The following is an 18,870-nucleotide window of genomic DNA, read 5'->3' as shown; positions in this document are numbered from 1 at the left end:
ATGTGAGTGGAGAAATAATAGACAAGCTATTCCACATATAAGCAGCTGGTGTCCCTTTCTTTTATATATTAATTGTAGCCAGGTTAGGTTTTCTATTTTCATATTTGATTTGATATTTAACCTATTGATAAATGAATTACTCAACAACATATACACATTTTGAATCAAGTTATGAGAAGCCTCTTGTTGAGTATATATACCAATGGCTCTTACTATACAATTCCCTGAAGCATCAGTAGCATTAGTCTTTTGAAGTAAATCCTGCATCAAGAAGATATATCAGTTAGCAAGTTTAAGTTTATAACTTTATCTGTTTAAATGTAACCGTCTTCGAAAGAAATTTCAGTAATACTTATTTTTGTGTTTGTCTACCAAAGCCATGAACACAAGAGTTAACATACATTTATTAAGGCAAGTGTAGTTGATTTATTATATGTGAAAATTATTACAAAATCTAAACTACCTGTAGCTGATCCATTTGTTTCTATGAAGTATTTGAGATGACTCAAAACTCCATTAGGTCCGTGTAATTGAAAGGAACCTTTCAACCAATGCGAAAACTAATATTAGCTTAACTATATATACATCCATTGGAGAAACATCAAACATGTGACTATTGTACCCTACTCTTGATTGTGCTTTAAGGGCAACCCAACTAGCCTTATATTCCTTCCACGTAAAGCAGAATTTTTAATTTTGCAAAATCATCTCTCCTTGTTATCGTTCATGCATGGCCAAATCACATACTAAACCAACTAGAGTTATTTGGCGCCTAAACTTGTATGGACAAGCTGAAACAACGTCTCTAACTGTATTATTTTCTCTAAGAACCCCATGTTGTGTCTTAATCCTTACAAAATTTAGCAGGTCCCATATCAAGATGTCCAAATCACCATCTTGGTATATAAATTCTTTATATTTGAAGCCACTATACTAATTATATGAACCAAAAAATAATAACATATGGATCAGCTAAGAAAATACATCGAGGCAGAAATTCTAGGTTGAGTGATTACATTCTATTACAATCCAAGCCTTTCTTTTTATTTGCATTCCTTAAAGCCTTGCTGACAAAAAAATTAGTTGATTTTTTGCAGATTTATCAGAGCATTACCAAAACTTTGACCATGATGATGGTACTAATTGGCTTAGTTCAACTGCTGACTCGCAAAATGTGTTACTCTAATCTCATACTTTACATGATTGAATTATATATCTTGAGTATGATTTGAAATTGCGGTTGTAGTCGTAATTGTTATTATATTGTATTTACCACAAGAACTGTGGTTGCGGCTGCAATTTAAACTACGAAGTGGGGCATTATTTTAGCATGTTTTTTCTGATATTTCTGTTGTTGAACTGCAGGTGAAAACAACTGAAGACCACACAATGGTACCTCGTTATAAGGTGAAGAATAATATTCTTGGAGCTGATGTTTCAATAGAGGAGTTGAACATAAAACATGAGCTTGAAATAGAGATTGAGAGGTATCTAGAAGAAGAGATAAAAGAAAGTATATACCATCTTGCCCTTAAGTTGCACTGGATTTACCAGAAGCGGAAGGAGAGAAAAAACAAAGAAGTATCTAAATCTAAAGCACTTTCTGAAGTGAACATAAGCATAAGAATTGAAGGGGGTACTAAAATTGAAATTAAAGAGATTAACAAACAAGTAGCTGAAAGGGGTTATTCACGAAGTAGTTCTAGACCTGAAAATGTGAAAGTAGCGAATGTTTTTAGAAATAACAAGTTTGATTGGGTAAAGAACCTACGAGGTGGATCAAGACCTGTTTCTGTGAACATGTTAGGTTGTCGCTTAAAGTCCAAGAATAGATTACTAAGCACTGATCCTAATGTTTTCTCAAAGTGTGATAAATTTATTAGTCCAAGTGGAAAGAAAACATGGCAAGGAAAAAGAAGGGTGTGTGTGGAGAAGCAACGCCAATTGGGGTGGAAGGTTTAAAGATTTTGCTTTGCTTTTTATGTTTTCTATGGCTTTGTTGGCTTGAAACAAAATAAATACCACTAGTGTGTGGGTTGAAATGATTTTCCTCTAGTCATGAATAATGTGGGGAGTGTTGTGTAAAGTAACATCAATGGATTATGGCTTGATTTGAATTCAGCTCTTTTCCCTTCATCATTTTGCTTCAATTTCGCTTAACAATTTTTTTTATTTTTTTATGGAGTATAAAAATTATATTCCAAGTGAAATCAAATTTTATGAGATTTTATATGGGAAAAGAAATTATTCAGAACTCATATCATAACTGGACCAAATTTTTTCTTACAAACTCAGATTCAACAATTATGCGACTTGACACATATTAGAGAGTGTATAGGATGATTATGTAAAAATTTATATAGTACATCATCTACTTAGTAGGCTACCACCTACTCAATGATGCTTAAATATATATATTGATTGATTCAGTAATACTATAAAATACTTTTAATTGTCGATATACATATTTTTTCCCTCAATATTAAACAGGCCCATGATACTTCACACTTCTAGCCTAATCAAATTCTTGACATCACATGAATGAATGCATTTACGCAGGCCTGTTTGGCCCAACAGATAAAGGAGTGAAAATTCAGGCCCAAGCTCTAACCTGGAGTTATAATTTTGCGCTAGTTTCTTGCTTTTGTTTTCTTGTTTCATTCCCATGTAACCAAAAAACGAAAATACAGGTTGATGTGTTTCATTCAGAAGCGACGAAAGTTAGGTCTGGTCTATTATAGAATTCTTTTAGGCTCTGTTGATTTTTGGAAACAGAAATTTTAATCATCAACAGTTGCATTCATATTTTCTTTTTCTCCACATGGAGAGAATAATATCAATGACAGTGTTATTTGTATAACAAAATAACATAATAAATTTGTACAACTTTTGTTTTGGAAACGAAGATTTCATAATTTCTCCTTTTCTTAACATTTCTCTCCATTATTACCCAACAAGGAAACTTTATAAGTTTGCTATACAAAGCACTATTGTATTATCAATGTCCATCAGTTTCAGTAATATAATACTTAAAATCTTGGTTTACCAATTATGTCCAGTTAGAATCACGTAGATGGGAAAAAAACAACCATGAATGTTACCCTATTAATAGGTCTTTCAGCTGGGCTGAATTAATCTGAATTCAATCTAACTCTTGACGAAAAAATTGAGACATAATATTTGAGTTAGTGGTGACGTTGTGGGCCAAATGGCCTGCAAAAAAAACTGCTGTTTGGTATAACTGTGAAAGGTGAATATCATTGTTTGGATATTGGGAACCAGTAAGGAGTAGGGACGACAAATTTGAAGGTCAGTTTCTTCCAGTTGGTAAGCCAGCACAAGCACAGTAGGCATTCTCCAAAAGGGACACAAGGTAAAACGATTTTATGGTCCACTTCTTTTAAATTAGTGGAAAAATCCTTTTATTTTTTGACTCATCAGATAGAGTCATTCTAGGATTAAGTTGCAAATAATATTTGGGGAAATAAATTTCATATTGTTTGTCTCTTTCTTGTAGATGTGATTTAACTTTTTTTAATGTCAATTAAAATTGAGATAAATCTTAATATGATATGGATTTTAATGAAATTTTGCACTTTGAGACATAAACGTGGGATAAAGATCACCTACCTCATTTTCATGTCCAGTCTAATAAAAAAAATGACACTTCATTAAAAAGAAAAATTCTAAAAACATAAACTAACAAATTTGCATTACTTAAAAAAGTCTTAATGACTAAAGATATACTCATTTTAGGATAGTTGAAAAATATGTTTCCAGAATGCGATTTATAATCTACATTAAAAACTGAAACATTTAAAAGTGGGTCAACGCATGATAATTATCTTGTATTGCATCTAAATCGTTGATACTTACTTTCTACACCATCAAGTGTTAAAAAAATGAATGGATTAAAACTCTTCCGCAAGGTAAGGTGACAAAGGCCAACTTCCTTGGAAACTTTCTCCTTTTCCTTTTGAATCATCAATTTTTAGTATGCAAAAAAGTTTGTAATTCAAACGAATCTTTATGAGGTCCCTCTTCTTACTTCTCGACACCTTTGTTGAGTTGTCTCTCATTGATAACCGTAGATTCTGTATTCTTTTCAGCTTTTATTTTCTGCATCCCCTTTTCTTAATAATTAAAGTTCTATTCACTTGAAAAAAGGAAACCAAAACAAACCAGGAAGGAAGGAATAAAAAAGTACTGAATATTTTTTCTGGCTTTACCGTACATCACAAATGGCTGACATAGGGTTCGAATTTGACCCTAATCTTATAGACCACATATAATATCCGAGTTTTATAATTAGGCTTGATAAAAAAAGTATTCTTTGTTAATAACTTAAGGAGGCTCGGTGATGTAGTTTATTTTCTCTCCATTGTTCATCTGGAGCCAAAATAATAATTAATAGGACAAATAATTTTCTACTACTTGTGTACTCGAGTAAACCGTAAGCATGCATATTGGAAAAGGAAATACAAATCATATCATATAAAATACAATACGATAACATCCAAGAAGGACATAACTTTTAAACTTATACAGTCTCATAAAGATAGCACCCTTTATTATATTTTATAATGTTTCTAAAAAATGTAGGAAAATCTAGTCTTTAATGGTTGGAGACTCTACTTAAATATGAGTACTTAATCATCATATAATCAAGTCTTTCATGTAAAATAATCAAGAAGAATTAAATATATATAGATGTATCCTGGAAGCTTATCATAATATATTTATTGAAGATATGATGAGTGAACTTTTATTGACTTTAGTTTTGTATTCACCAACTCCATATGTATAATAGAACATGTAGGTTCTTTGATCTTATGATTGTATATTATCCTTACCCTTAGTTTTTACTCTAATGAGATGATGATAATGATTTGATTTATTTTTGTTTTGCATGTCTATAATATGAGATCATAATCCCTTAGAAGTACATACCCTTTCACAAAGTGTGGTAATCATTTTCTTATTTCTAATTTTTCCATCATAAAAATAGAAATAAGATCTATAATATTTATACATTAATTTTTATACAATTATATTTATAAAAATAAATTTTACTTGAATTAAATCGTTTTAATTTGATTAATAAAAAATAATGATCATGCCACATTTAAACAAGATGTGTGATAAAAAAATTATAACAAAAGAGAAAGGGGATATTCGAGAATGTGAGGTTCCATTTAGATGAAGTGATGAAACTTATTTTCTTGCACTTTTGTAATCTCCTCTATGCTCGTTTTCATAATTTCAACTTCTCATTTGTGGAGTGAGTATTGCACCCTTCCAATTGTTTCCTCACATGTTAATTTTTTATATTTTTATGAATATGAGTATAATTTGTTCTCCTAATCTTATTCATGTTATCAATAAAGTTTATTGCCGATAAAAAATAAAAAGAGAAAAGGGGATGTAACTACTCAAATGAAAATTAAATTTAACTAGTCGCTCTTCACAAACAAAAAACACAACCATCCCTTCAAAAAAAAAATTGGTAAGTTGTACTTCCTTTTTTTGTATTAGAATTTGCATGATCTGTACTCCAAGGCTAAGATTGTGTAAATGCTCCTAGCCTCCTAGGCTAGAGGGGTACTGCGGTAGAGACTTGGCAAGATCAGCTATCCCATAATTTTTCCATCCCATATTTCGAACCAATAAAATTTTATAAAATAATATTAAATATTAATTTTTATTTTTATAATTTTTCTGTTTAAGTAAATGAGGTTTTTCCATTAACTTGAAACACCAAGTAAGATATGAACTAGAACATATAATCTCATCATGCCTCTAAGCCCATGTCCAATTTATCTTCAAGTTACAAATATAGTGAAGCGGAAAATTTACATTTTCATCTCCTTGATCAAAATTTCTTGCTATATTGTTGTGTATATTCAAATCAGTTTATTGGTATTTCATTTGAATCTATCGGTACACTTTGGTTTTCTCAATCATACCTATTTCCCTTATTCACTGAATAACAGGTAAATCTATCAAGTCACCATTATAGTCAGTACTTTTTTTGGCTATTGATTCAACGGAAATCTTCACATAAATTATGGTCCACGTCTTTAATCGTTAAGTGATTTAATTTTCCATCATCGTCGGCGAGTCTCATATCATAGTGCTAGTTTGGTGTGTTTTAGATAAAATTTGATTTTAAAATAAAGGATCTAATATATTTCATGATTTTAAATTAGATAAGACTAATATATTTTATGATATAAAAATCATGGAAGTAAATTTTACTTCTCCCACAAAATCTTTAGACACAATAAATTGAACACATTTGATAATATACTTAACAAACTCAAATATCTATTAACTTTGTTGACCAAGCTCACTCCCTTTTGTCCAAATATCTATTAACGGAGTCAGCCATTGTTAACTGATGCAAAGCCCTTCAGCAAATTTGTCTCAGGGTCTGTCTACTAATCCAACAAGGAAACAAGTTAGGCATGGATAGAGATGTAGTGGACAAGGAAAATCTTAAACCATTAAGAAACACAGTTTCTAATTAGAGTTCATGAATATGAATAAGCTGATTTGATCCAATAATTGCTAGTTTTGGAAGAGATGAAGAGTGAGAAATCATGTCCTTCTCTTGGTAATTGGATTGTCCAAGGAAGCATACAGACAAAACCCGTTAAGTCATCTACATGTTTGTAGGGAAAGATATGGGCATGTAGTCCTTTTTAACTGTCTCAAAGATCAACCTAAACTTTCACCAAGGGGGTTCCATTATATTGTGGTCCATATATGAAGCACATAGCTTTAACTGTGGCTAGAACCCCCCAAAACAAGCAAAGCATCTTAAACATGTATTGGTAATATGCAAGCTTTGGAATCCTTAAGAAGCAAGCTGTCCGTTCATTAAAGCAGATCCTGCTACTATATTTTGAAACATCAGAAAGAGTGGAATTATTAGGAAAGGTTCCAAATTAAGCACGAGTCTCCATATTTTCCTTAAGTAATCAACCAGGTCCCCCCTTTAGCATGCACATTAAAGCTGAGCCCATATATAAAGCTAAATGTATACTAGCAACTAAGCTAGTTATATATATATATATATACATTCATTAACTAGCTAGTGTATAGTATTACTTAAGTTTATGATTAAGTACCTTAGAGTTTAATATTATCCAATTAGATCAACCGTGATTTTGCAGGAGGGAACTGACACGACAGAGATTCTAGGTACCCTAATAGATTCTCCCTCAAGTCTCAATATCCCATCGAATCATTGATGGTAGTAGTTGAAGAGCTGCAAAAAGGTTTTCCACACTTTATCTATAGATAGACCAAAATGATAATGAGACGTAACATATTTAAACTACATCTAGAGAAGTAGACCAAAATGATAATGACCCTAAGGAAATGATCTAATATCACCATGATGCTTATATTAGTTTGGAGAGGTGGGAGTGGTGGTGGAGGTGGGGTGATGATTCTACAAGATGTTGGGGGTCTTGATACAATATAGAAGTATAAGATAATGGTATGGTTAAACTCAACCTCGGTTGTGTTATAAGTCTTATTAAACAGATGAAGACAATTAAAAAAATATGAAATTTCTAAACAAAATGATTTTAATGAAAATTTATACTCAAATTGATTAATTTGTTGGGTTACCAGTATCCTTGTTGTACATAAAAATTCTGAAGCACGGATTTGTCAAACACCCTCACGTGTCGGTGTCTGACACGTATCCAACACGGATACTCTCGGATTTGTGAAAGATACGTATTTGTAGAGTATCCAAAAAATAAAAAAAATAAAATAAAATAAACAAATATGAAGACATGTATCCGATTCGTTTTCAATAAAATATAGGATATATGAATTCGTTTTCAATAAAATATAGTATATATTGATTCGTTTTCAATAAAATATAGGATATATAAATTCGTTTTCAATAAAATAGGATAAGTGATTCGTTTTCATTAAAATAAGATAAGATAGATTTGTTATAGAGGACAATGATTTTCAATTTCCATTATATTTTTTTACTTTGGATATTTTCATTTACACTTATAATTTTATTATATTTTATGTGTTTTTATTATTTTATACGCGTATCCTTAAACGTATCGTATCCTGTATTTTTTAAAAATATGTGTCAACATATCAGATATGTAACATATCCGACACACGTATCCGTATCCGACATATATATCCGTATATTTTGCTTCACAACATAAAACATATTCTATGTGCGTATATTTTGCTTGTGATTTGTGGACATGGGAATAGAGGATTGGACAGAATGAGATTATTTACTCACCAAAAAACCAAAAATAAAAAAATAGATAATAAAAAATGCAACTTAAAAAAGGTTATAAAAAAATGCAAGCGTCAGCATGAACTTCAAATTTGACAAACTTGAATTATTTCTCCAACATGAAATTAAGTCTAGTCTCATTCCCCATCCAGGCCATCATGAAAAATGCAGCGATGTGATACAAACAAACATCTGGTTCCAGACTCCGTCCAAACTTCTCCATAATGAATGAATTGGACATAAAAGGTAAAGAAGTGTATTTTAAATATATAAATATTTTCATTTTTTTTTTGGATTTGCATATCATTTCTCATTTGTGAAATTGTGAGCAAAGAAAATCTCATGTAAAAAAAATAAAAATACTATACCATGAAATAATTAATGAGATATGTAATGTCACAAAATACATGACTAAGTAATGGTTTATCTTTCACCCAAGACCCATAACATTTATAGAGAAGTTGAACTCAACTTTAATATCTTATTAAGGTTCATCTCCAACAAGAAGAATAACTCAAATTTAAACCTAATGAAGCAGAATATGTAAGAGTTAATTTCCAAGAAAAATACAAACGCCTAACAACAAATTACAAATTAACAAAGATTTTGAGATTGTGAGAACAAGGAAGGAACAAATAGACTATTTTTTTTTGAAAATGCTAGTCGGAAATGTGCACAGCATGTACAAGGACAGAATTTTGCTCACTTTGTTGAGATTTTTGAGTGCGTTGGAAGAGGAGAAAAGGTGTAGGGTGAGCTGAAGAAGTAAAAGACCCAAATAGAACCAGGAAAGACATGAAAAATGTAAAATACAGTTGAGTGGGAAAGCAAAGCAGCATTACATTGGTGCTACCGAGAAAGTTTCTCCTACCACCTCAATCAAGTGTCTTAGGATGATATAATAGAGTAACCTGATAGATATAGACAAATAAACTAGCAAGAGTTCATCTATTTTTAGCCTTCGTCCGCATCAAGAACTTGTTGAGCTATAAGCCACACTCCTCATCTTTCTAAATAGCTGATCTCATCCAACGCAAAATATGGATCCAGTTCCAAATACATTAACCCTCCCACGCTACCATTACGCATTAGCCACCGCCACCAAAATGCACTAACAATACTAGAAATCTAGAATACGTATATGATATAATCATATAACAAATAACATAAAGAAAGAAACTGATAATAAAGGACTGATTTTACTTAGTACTTCAAGAAATAAAATGAGTTCATCAACAATAACAATAAGCTCTAATAATACAAGTAAAACCATGCCAACATGTTCAGATATTCAGCAACACAATTTTCCAACCTTCCAACATCATCCCCACCACACTCACTAGTGAACCCCTGATGCAGATACAAAGAGAGAGAAACACAGCCCCATAATGTTTTTGAATATTTTATTTAATGATGTTATTATTGTTGTTGTCGTTGTCTAGGGCTTCTTACCAAGAGTGTGCTTGTTGTTATGCATCCAAACCTTAAGAACGTGACGCTTGACCCCAGTTTCGTTACAGAACTCCTGAATCACATTCTCATCATGCTTCTGAATCCTCCAACCTAGCCTCTCCGCAAGTTCAAGCATCTTATCTTTCTGCTCTTGACTGAATTTTGTTCTGTGCCTCTTCTTGGACCCTCCACTTCCATCTCCATAGCTCATCGGGTTCGACATGTCTTCTTGATCCTCCTTCGTGTTCTGGGCGTCAGCACCTCCTCCTCCGGCACCGGAGGTCGACGGCAAAGCCAGCGTCCCAGCCGGTGCAACTCCTCTCTGGTGATGGCCTCCACCCGACAAGTGAAGGTACCCAGCCGGGGAACGGTAGTACGCAGCGAAATGCGGTGGTGGCTGGTGGTGGTGAGGGTGAGAGTGGTGAGTTAGGAGAAACGGCTCAGAACCTGTGACGATGGCGGCGGTGTCGGTTTCCTTACGGTGGAAGTTGCGGTGGCAGTTGCAGGCAGCACATTTGAGTGCATCAAGGGTTCCTTCTGTTCCGGCAGGCATGAACTCGCAGCAGCCGTCAAGAGCGTGGCCACCGATCCCTACGGCGTGGTTTTTCAGACACTCCCGGTACCTCGCCTTGTTGCTGCTGCTCCTAACAGGTTGAGACACCATGATGGGTTCAACTGAACCGGGTATTTTAACCCGGTTCGGGTTTCCCATTGGGTCAAAACACAGTTCTTCTTCTTGCTCCTCTTGATCTTCGAATTCCATTTCAAAAATTGCAACTTTGAACAACAAACTATGAAAAATGAAAATGGCGTTTGGAGAATTAATTAAGGTGGAGAAGGTGGAAAACTCTCATTCTTTTTTCTCTCTCCTTTATTTGTTGTGTCGTGGAGCTATCTTTGTCGAAAGGGGGATTCATTCATTCATATACTTTTGCGATTCTCTCTGTTTTTTCTGATGAAACCTCAGCAATCAGCATATATAAAACTCTGTCTATATATCTATCATCTTCCACCGGCTATATCCGGTGACTTGGTAATTTTTGGTTTTCACCAATAGCAGGTGAATAGGAAATTTTACCTTCAAAGTTTTCAGTTCTAAGTACGGTAAGACTCTGCCACAGTAGCTGGCGAAGACGAATGACATATCAGAAACATACAAAACAGAAAGTTAATATTTTCAAAGTTCAAATATTGTATTATATTTTATCTTTTCATTTATATGAACCAAATGTTCAGGCAACAAGAACCTAAGGTACGTTTGTTTAACTTTTTATAGAAAAAATTAACCAAGAATTACTTTATTATTTGGACATTACTAAAAAGTATAATCTAGAAAGAAAAAAACTAAAAGATATGTTTATAATAGTTTACATTTTACAATTCATGAACCAACAAAATAATATTGATTTAGTGATATAAGATTGCATTAGATTGACATATCGTATTAAAACAAATATCAAATATTTGATTTTTGGAAACGATATTTTTTTGAATGAATAATTATGCAGTCTAAAAAAAATTAGTTTTTTTACCTATGTAATAAAGGATATATTTAGTTAGAGAAAAAAATAGGCTCATGATATATAATTACATTTTATAATAATAGTATTGAAAATAAAATAATTTAATATTTATACACTATAATTTTTTTACACATTAATACATCCATCTATTATCTGTTCATGTTATTTAATAGTCAATAATATTAAAATATGGATAATGAATACATTAGCATTATATAAATATTAACCTGGTAAAATAATAATTCTACAAGACTATAACTTCAAATTAACTGTATAATTAAGATTGTCCTTACTCAAAGCTTAAGGAATCACCCATTACAAAGAAAACAATTTCTGACCTCTTCCAAATTATTTTGGTGTAAAAATGTATAAAACTATCATTTATCTTGCGTCTGCTTATAATGCAAGGAGGGTCTCTGGTCTAGTCATTGACTTCCAACATAACATAACTTGTATAACATCACATGAATCACCTTTCTTGAATGATGTCTCACTTTATGTATCAAGTCAACCAAAATGCTACTTTTTATTACTTTTTGTTTTTTAAAATATTCTTTTATTTACATATCAATATGTGATTGGTTTAAGACAAAAAATGGTATACGGTTGGGGAGAAGTGATCTGAGTTGTGTTCAATAGCATCAACAAAGTAACACACCACCAAGGCACCAACACGCACAACTCTGAGTTGTGTTCAGTGGTGAACCAATGTTGTGTACATGTGTCCAGCTTTGAAGAATATGGACATGTCGGGGAAGGAGAGGAGTGAGGAATGATTGTGAAAGATTGGAATTGGGTTTTGGGGAAAGAGGTGAAGACACTGTATGTAAGAGTGTGAGTATGGAAGATGATATCGTGAAAATTAAAGTGATGATTGTGTCTGCCAAGAAAGCTCTTCTGCATTTTGTTACACTGTTTATTTCACTTTTGTCCTATTTTGATTTTTTGCCTATTTTTTTTTTTGGTGCTTTTTACTCTAATATTTATAATGGTGAATTGTAACACCTATAATAAATAATTTTGTCACGTGTCATTGTATGATTTTGTATTGTTTCATTAAATCATTTTGTAAGAAAGTTTTTTTTAAGAAATGAATTAGTTAAAACAAAAAGTTTAATAACCAAAATGTTTTATAGGCATTGATTAAAAGTTGAATAGAAAAATGAGATAAAATTGGTACAAATATTCCCTTTACAATTTTTTTATATTTTTTTAGAAATATGCCACATAAAATTAGGTATTGAACAGAATATAATGAAAAAATATTTTTTTGGTGGAATTCTTTGATACAAGTCATAACTAGGTTACTTAACCTTACTACCACGGGCTGGATTCATATATTATGTATAGAATTTTCTTTGGTGGTTAAGGGTGAATCCCAGTGCATTTTATTATGATGAAATTTTATTAGAGGAGAAACAAAATTACAACTACAAAAAAAATACACAAAACAACAAGAAAGAAAAAACCCCAATAGGAAACATAAGAAAACAAGACCAGAAAAAGACCTAACACAAACTCAAAATCTGATTAAAACACCATTCAAACAAATAATACATGAATGTGCCTTTGTGTTTTTTTGGATCGGTATTCAATTCTTGAACTTTATCTCATCTTTTAGCTCCTCCATACATGCGTTTTTATAATTAAAGATGACATCGTTTCTACAAATTGAAATGGATTAAATTTCAGCCATCCAAAGCGAAGAGTAAACTTCTTTCAATAATCGACCCTTAACTGACAGAAGATGTTATAAATATTGAGACATCCTGGTTGAAGGTAACACCACAACGAGCCTCAACCAACCATAAAGAAATTGTCAAGTTCGATAAGAGAAATGACAAAAGAAAAATATATGATTCCTAATTTCCGGTTAAGGGGCGCCTTTTACAAAAGACACATTAGATTGTTGCCAATAATTTCTCCAAGCAAGCGTTTGAATCTTGGATGGGGATCACCTGTCCCAACTTGGTGTCCCCATTCCTGTCCCGTTCCACTCATATATTGACATATAGAATTAATATATTATTTTAATAAAATAAAAATAAATTGAGGTGTTATTTTTGACTTATTGGCAAACACTGATTAGTTAGAGACATACGACAGGAACTTTTATGGGATAAAGGATCCCTTTCCTTGAATCTTCATATACATAATTTCTTGGGTAAGTTCCACTTACATGGAATCATATCCAAGATAATTCACCAAATAAACTTATAAATCTTTAGATACTCCAAAGATTTCCAAACCACATTCCACAACTTTCGATTCTCTACGGTAGACTTATCCACTTGCGAAGATAACTATCTATTCAACAAGCCATAACTCCAAAACCTAACCGTCATACCCCGCCACTTTTTTAAAACCACCCTGATCCTTCCTTGATCAGAAGACCCCCTAGAACTATTTGCAAGATCTTCCTCGTTCCTGTGTCCCAAGCTTTTTCAAGCCTCTTTTATTCGCATATAGTTCAGCAAGCATGTTGGTGTAGATACCTAAGTGCCTTGAGTAACCAAGGAGACACATCTTCCATTCATCACGAAAGAAACCACCGAAACAGCTCTACTCGAGTTACTGAAAGCACTGCCATTTGTGTTCAATTTCACAAAAAAGAGCTGTTGGCACTGTCCACCTAACCATCGTAGGACTCGTATAAAAATATGCCTTTCGAATATCAACAAAAATATTGCCTCTTCCTCTCATTCTAGACTCCTTAACTCATTGCTATAAGTCATTACCATTAAATAGAGGATCATTCGTAAAGCCTGAGAAGCTTCAAATTCCGTGGTTAATACTACAATCCCCAAAGCAATACCAAATGTCCTCTTCACTAGTGGTTCATTTGTCAAAAGCTGAATTCATTGCCATATGACGCCTAAGACGCATGCTATTGGTTGCAGTAGCGCATCCCGACAAACGTGCCAATAAAACAGTGTGACAACTCTCTAAACCATAACATCTTCCTCATGTGCTTCATTTTCAATAAAGAAGTCAGAAAAAACAGCTTTGACATCTGTTGATAGGTGGGTAACTAATAGGATGGAGATTAGCTGTTCTAAATAGTGTCCTAATTCATGTCTCAATCTGATCAGAATACTTAGTTTTATTACTTTTCGCTTTTAAATTTTTTATTTTATCCACCTTGACTTGAGACAGGGAATGAGACACCATTGGGGACAAGTGATTCCATCCGTAACTAATAAGTCAAACCTATTCCTAAACACATATCTAGCTTTAAGAGTTGTGTCATGCAGTCATGGATTTGCACCTCCATAAAAAGCTGACCTAAAGACCCAGTATCCAGGCCAAGATTTTCAAATAGCTGTTTCAGTAGAGGTGATGTGTCTCACTTGGTTAGGTTTTGCATTAACAAACAACAAGCAATCATCAACAATGAATATACGAAGATGACACAAGAGAAAGAGATACAAAGACAAAGGGTCCCCTTGCCTAAGACCTTACGTAGGAGAGAAGCTGGGAAGACGACAGTCATTCACCCATACCATACAAGAGAAGGCTGAGACAAGGAGGCACGACTTATGATCAAATCAACAATGATGCGATGGAATAAAAAACCCAGCAAAGTTCTGCAGATGAAGTCCCACTTAACTTGTTTGTGAGCTTTATTTGTGACCATTTTAAAGAGCAAATATCCCAACTTCTTCAGACACACTTCTTCACAATTTTTTGCAGCATCTAAAAACATAATTTGCAGTTTCCGATTTGGGTTCCCTACATTATTATATTGGCATTCAAGTCCAGCGCACCTTTTCTACACAGAGTCAACATGATTGCATGCAAACCCATGTGTCTAAAGATCATGGATCCCAACTTGCAGATCCAAAACCATATTGTCAACTTTTGGGCTCTCTACAATACCTCACCATCACCGACCAGATCTTTCATTTGCTGTGAGTAGTGTTTGCTCTACCACTCATATTCAAGCAGTCAGAAGAATATTATTACGCTATGTTGTTGGAACTTCATATCATGGTCTAAACTTTCAAGTTTCAACATCATCTGATAGAAGCTTGACTGCGTTATCTGATTTTGATTGTGCTGGCTGTCCCGAACACCCTCAGATTAACAACTTTGTCATTTATGTTGCAACCAATCCTGTTTGAGTAAGGACTCAGGCTCATCCTTGTTCGATAAATTGACACATTTATCTTTATTTCATTTGCAATTTTTCTTCACACTCTACCTTATCCATTACCGTTTTTATTTTCTGTTATATTTTTTTTTGTTACAAAAGTGAAGTGAGGGGTTTCTATTCCAACGAATTATTACTTTTCTGTTCTACAACATAACCTTGGGGTTTGAGTATATTTGAAGGGTCAGTCACCACTTATTAAAATATACGAATAATCCACTGACAGTAAACTCTGATGAAGTTCAAACTCCAATTAACTTAATTAACAGAATCTGGTCTCACCTAAACAGCCAAACCTGACATTTCTATTACAAAATTCACCCGTACTCAATTATTATTTTTTCGTCATGTAATTGTTATCACCTCTGGAAGATAAAAAGACTATATGAGCTATGGTCATGATTTATCATAAGGTTACTATTCTATATATAAACATTTACCAGTACTCTAGAAGGTGTTTGAATTAATTTTATTACAAATTTAATTGATTAATATTGTTTAATGATGTAAATTGACTTATAAACCCAGATATATAATGACCTTGTGTCTTTTGGTCTAGCCACATATGGAGGAGTTCGAACTAGAGCATAGAGAGATCAAGATGTAGTAAGACAAGCTTTCTTAACGATTTTTCTTCATACGCAACTTAAATTCACTTCTTAGTTAAGGAAAACATACAACATCTAAAACAGCCAACCTTTTCTTCACCTCCTTAAAAACTCAAGTATATTTGTCTTACTAATACAAGTGCATTCCTCTTTAGTTTTCCTCCGATATTCACTTAATCACTTCTATAATACAGACCTATACATAAATTTACGTTCGTAAATATCTGAAAATGCGTTTACCTTATTATTATATTTCACTATAAACAAGTTGTTTTCTCTGTTAAAATTGTTTCCTTTCCTTTATTTCTTAGACGCTGTTTCTTTTATGAGAGTGTCAGATAGTGGGTAACATCAGATAGAACAAGACAGAAGGAGAAACAAAACCTTTGTTATGTGTACTGACGACCGTGTCTGTGTCACCATACTCAGCATGGCCTTGAACGAAACCGATAATGGATCACCCCTCTCTCCTCTCACGGCACTAACAACGTCCTTCTATTATTCTCACGGGAAATATAACGGTTCCTATTGCAATCTCCTAGATGTCGATGATTCTCAAAACTTTTCCATTTTAGTGTACATGGAATCATATTTAAAACATTAGACATAGTGATACAAAAATAACGGGACCATGTAGAAAGCATGAAGATTCTCACAACAAATAAGTAACGGGGTGGAAATGAAAGGAGTGAAATGTTGCAATTCTCTCTGCTGAGGTTGAGGTTAGAGAGAGAGAGAGAGCGTAAATTGTGCGTAGAAAAGGGAAATGGATGGTGACAGGACGAGAAAAAGAATGGGACGACAGTGATTTCCATTTCTATATTCTTTTGCAGCGTTTTCTCTCTCCCAAGTACTCCAATAATATAAACACAAACACATATAAATATATAAGAAAACGTATATATATGTACTGAAAACTGTGCCCCCCATATCCCAGCTTACTTCTCTCACCAATAACCATAAGTCTATTCACCTATACAATTCAATAAAAATACTTATTTTCTTTTGTTTGTTTTTTCCTGTATTGTTTCTCCTGTATTATACACATTAAATAAATCTCGTGACATTCTCAACTAGTGATGTTGTTTGTTCCCTTATTTGAGGCAAACACCTTGGTAACACCTTTTTTTATGAATAAATTGCAAGAGAGAGAAGTGTGACATTACTCCATACTCAACTCAACCATGTATTTCATATGGAGTTAATCTTATACCAGCTAGTTATGCTTATTATACATATATACGTAGAGATACATGTGCTTAATTGATAAAGATTTAATTTGACTAGTACTTCATAACGGTGACAAGAGTTTCAAATTTATGCAGCCCATGTCAGAAACTGATGGATGAGTAATATATTATATATGTTTATAAATCTAGCCTCTCAGTAAAAAAAGAAAAAACCCTAGCACCTCAACAATTCACAGTACAGTATGGAGAGAGACGGAGAAAAGGCAATACCAATAAAATGAGCTTTTCAAGCAAAGGGGATACGGCAGATGAAATATGCACTAGTTTTCTTATTCACACACTAATTTTTACACCTTCTTATAAGTAATTTTCCTCTCAAATTTACAATATTGTTTGCATGTGGAAAAATAGTGCCTTTTTTGTTTTGGGGTGAAGTGGAACCACAAGGGTGTATTAAGTGGGATATATGTATAGAGAGGGAGAAAACATGCCCCACTCTCTCTTCTCTGCTAGGTTATTCGTTGCTTTTGTTTAGAGAGGGGAATTTGATCTCTAGATAAAGTACTAAACTCTAAAGAAAACAAAATGCTGCTATATTTGTGCTGACAATGTCAAATGCTTGCTCCACTTGCATTCAGCTTGTACCTAAAAGGAAGATATTCCCCAATGACTATTCAATAGTTCTTGCGTGTAATCCATGGCCTAACCACTCCCTCACTGCACCATGGTCATGTGTAAGTTTATGATAATTGCATCATCATGTCTCTAAAATATTAAAATATATCGTTATCTCGATTCTGCTTCCTTTTGTAATTTTATTTCTTTTTGCGAATTTGCTGGTACATCTACTAGGGAGTTTTTTAGTGTTTTCTTTTCTTTTTATTAGCTCCCATATATATTTTATGATTTTGCTTTTAGCATTAATGTGCATCACAACTATAATTAGTGTATTGGATCTCAAGAATGAATATTGCATCCAGTCTTGATCTTTGGTAATGACATCATGACCCTTTTCTAACTTTATCCACCAATCTACCTGTGAAAGATGAAACTATTTGAAAAGAAATAATACCTGAAGTTTTAGTTAAAAATACTCACTCTTCATCTTAACCATTCAATCTAAGACAAAGAGTTAGAGGGGATTTGCCTATGTAACAAGCTTACAATTTTTTATGTTTCTTATTTCTCCTACATAAATATATACTGAATGAAGTCACTCACCCTTGATAACCTTGCCAATTTTTTATGTTTCTTATATGGCAAGATATACCTTTTCTTGGGCATAATACTATTATTCTTTTTTTTTATACAAATAATGCTATTATACTTTGATTAGCCTCACATATTAATCTTAAAATAAGCGAAATAAGAATTTTCTTCATACTCACATTTCCTGACAATCGTGTATGCGTCCCATTATTTGTATACATGGTCAAGTTATTACCACTCCAATTTGCTTAGAACAAGGATCCTCTCAGACAGGGGAGTTTTTATTTTTCACATTACAAATGTTATCATTATAAATAAAGAAAAAAAAATGTCATGTTGCTTTTGTCAACTAACGCCGTAATTAAATAGTGGAAACAGTAACAGACGACTTGAAAAAAGGAAAGGAGTATCTACATCATGACTAAATGGGTTACAACCTAATTTG

General features: G+C 33.0%; 2 protein-coding genes across 2 annotated transcripts; one reads left to right on the top strand and one right to left on the bottom strand.

Moving 5' to 3' along the window:
• Nucleotides 951–2,151, top strand: LOC109332710. The gene is made up of 3 exons (XM_019567731.1): nucleotides 951–1,003; nucleotides 1,098–1,174; nucleotides 1,366–2,151. Exons 1-3 carry the CDS (start codon nucleotides 964–966, stop codon nucleotides 1,960–1,962), a joined length of 714 nt encoding a protein of 237 aa, XP_019423276.1. The 5' UTR covers nucleotides 951–963; the 3' UTR covers nucleotides 1,963–2,151.
• LOC109332372 (zinc-finger homeodomain protein 2-like) lies at nucleotides 9,444–10,693 on the bottom strand. Its single transcript, XM_019567336.1, has one exon. It carries the CDS (start codon nucleotides 10,503–10,505, stop codon nucleotides 9,729–9,731), a length of 777 nt encoding a protein of 258 aa, XP_019422881.1. The 5' UTR covers nucleotides 10,506–10,693; the 3' UTR covers nucleotides 9,444–9,728.

Source organism: Lupinus angustifolius, chromosome LG18 (genome assembly GCF_001865875.1).
Source record: "Lupinus angustifolius cultivar Tanjil chromosome LG18, LupAngTanjil_v1.0, whole genome shotgun sequence".
Lineage (NCBI taxonomy): Eukaryota > Viridiplantae > Streptophyta > Magnoliopsida > Fabales > Fabaceae > Lupinus > Lupinus angustifolius.
Note: the sequence above shows the minus strand (reverse complement) of the source record. Positions and strands in the feature narration are given on the sequence as shown.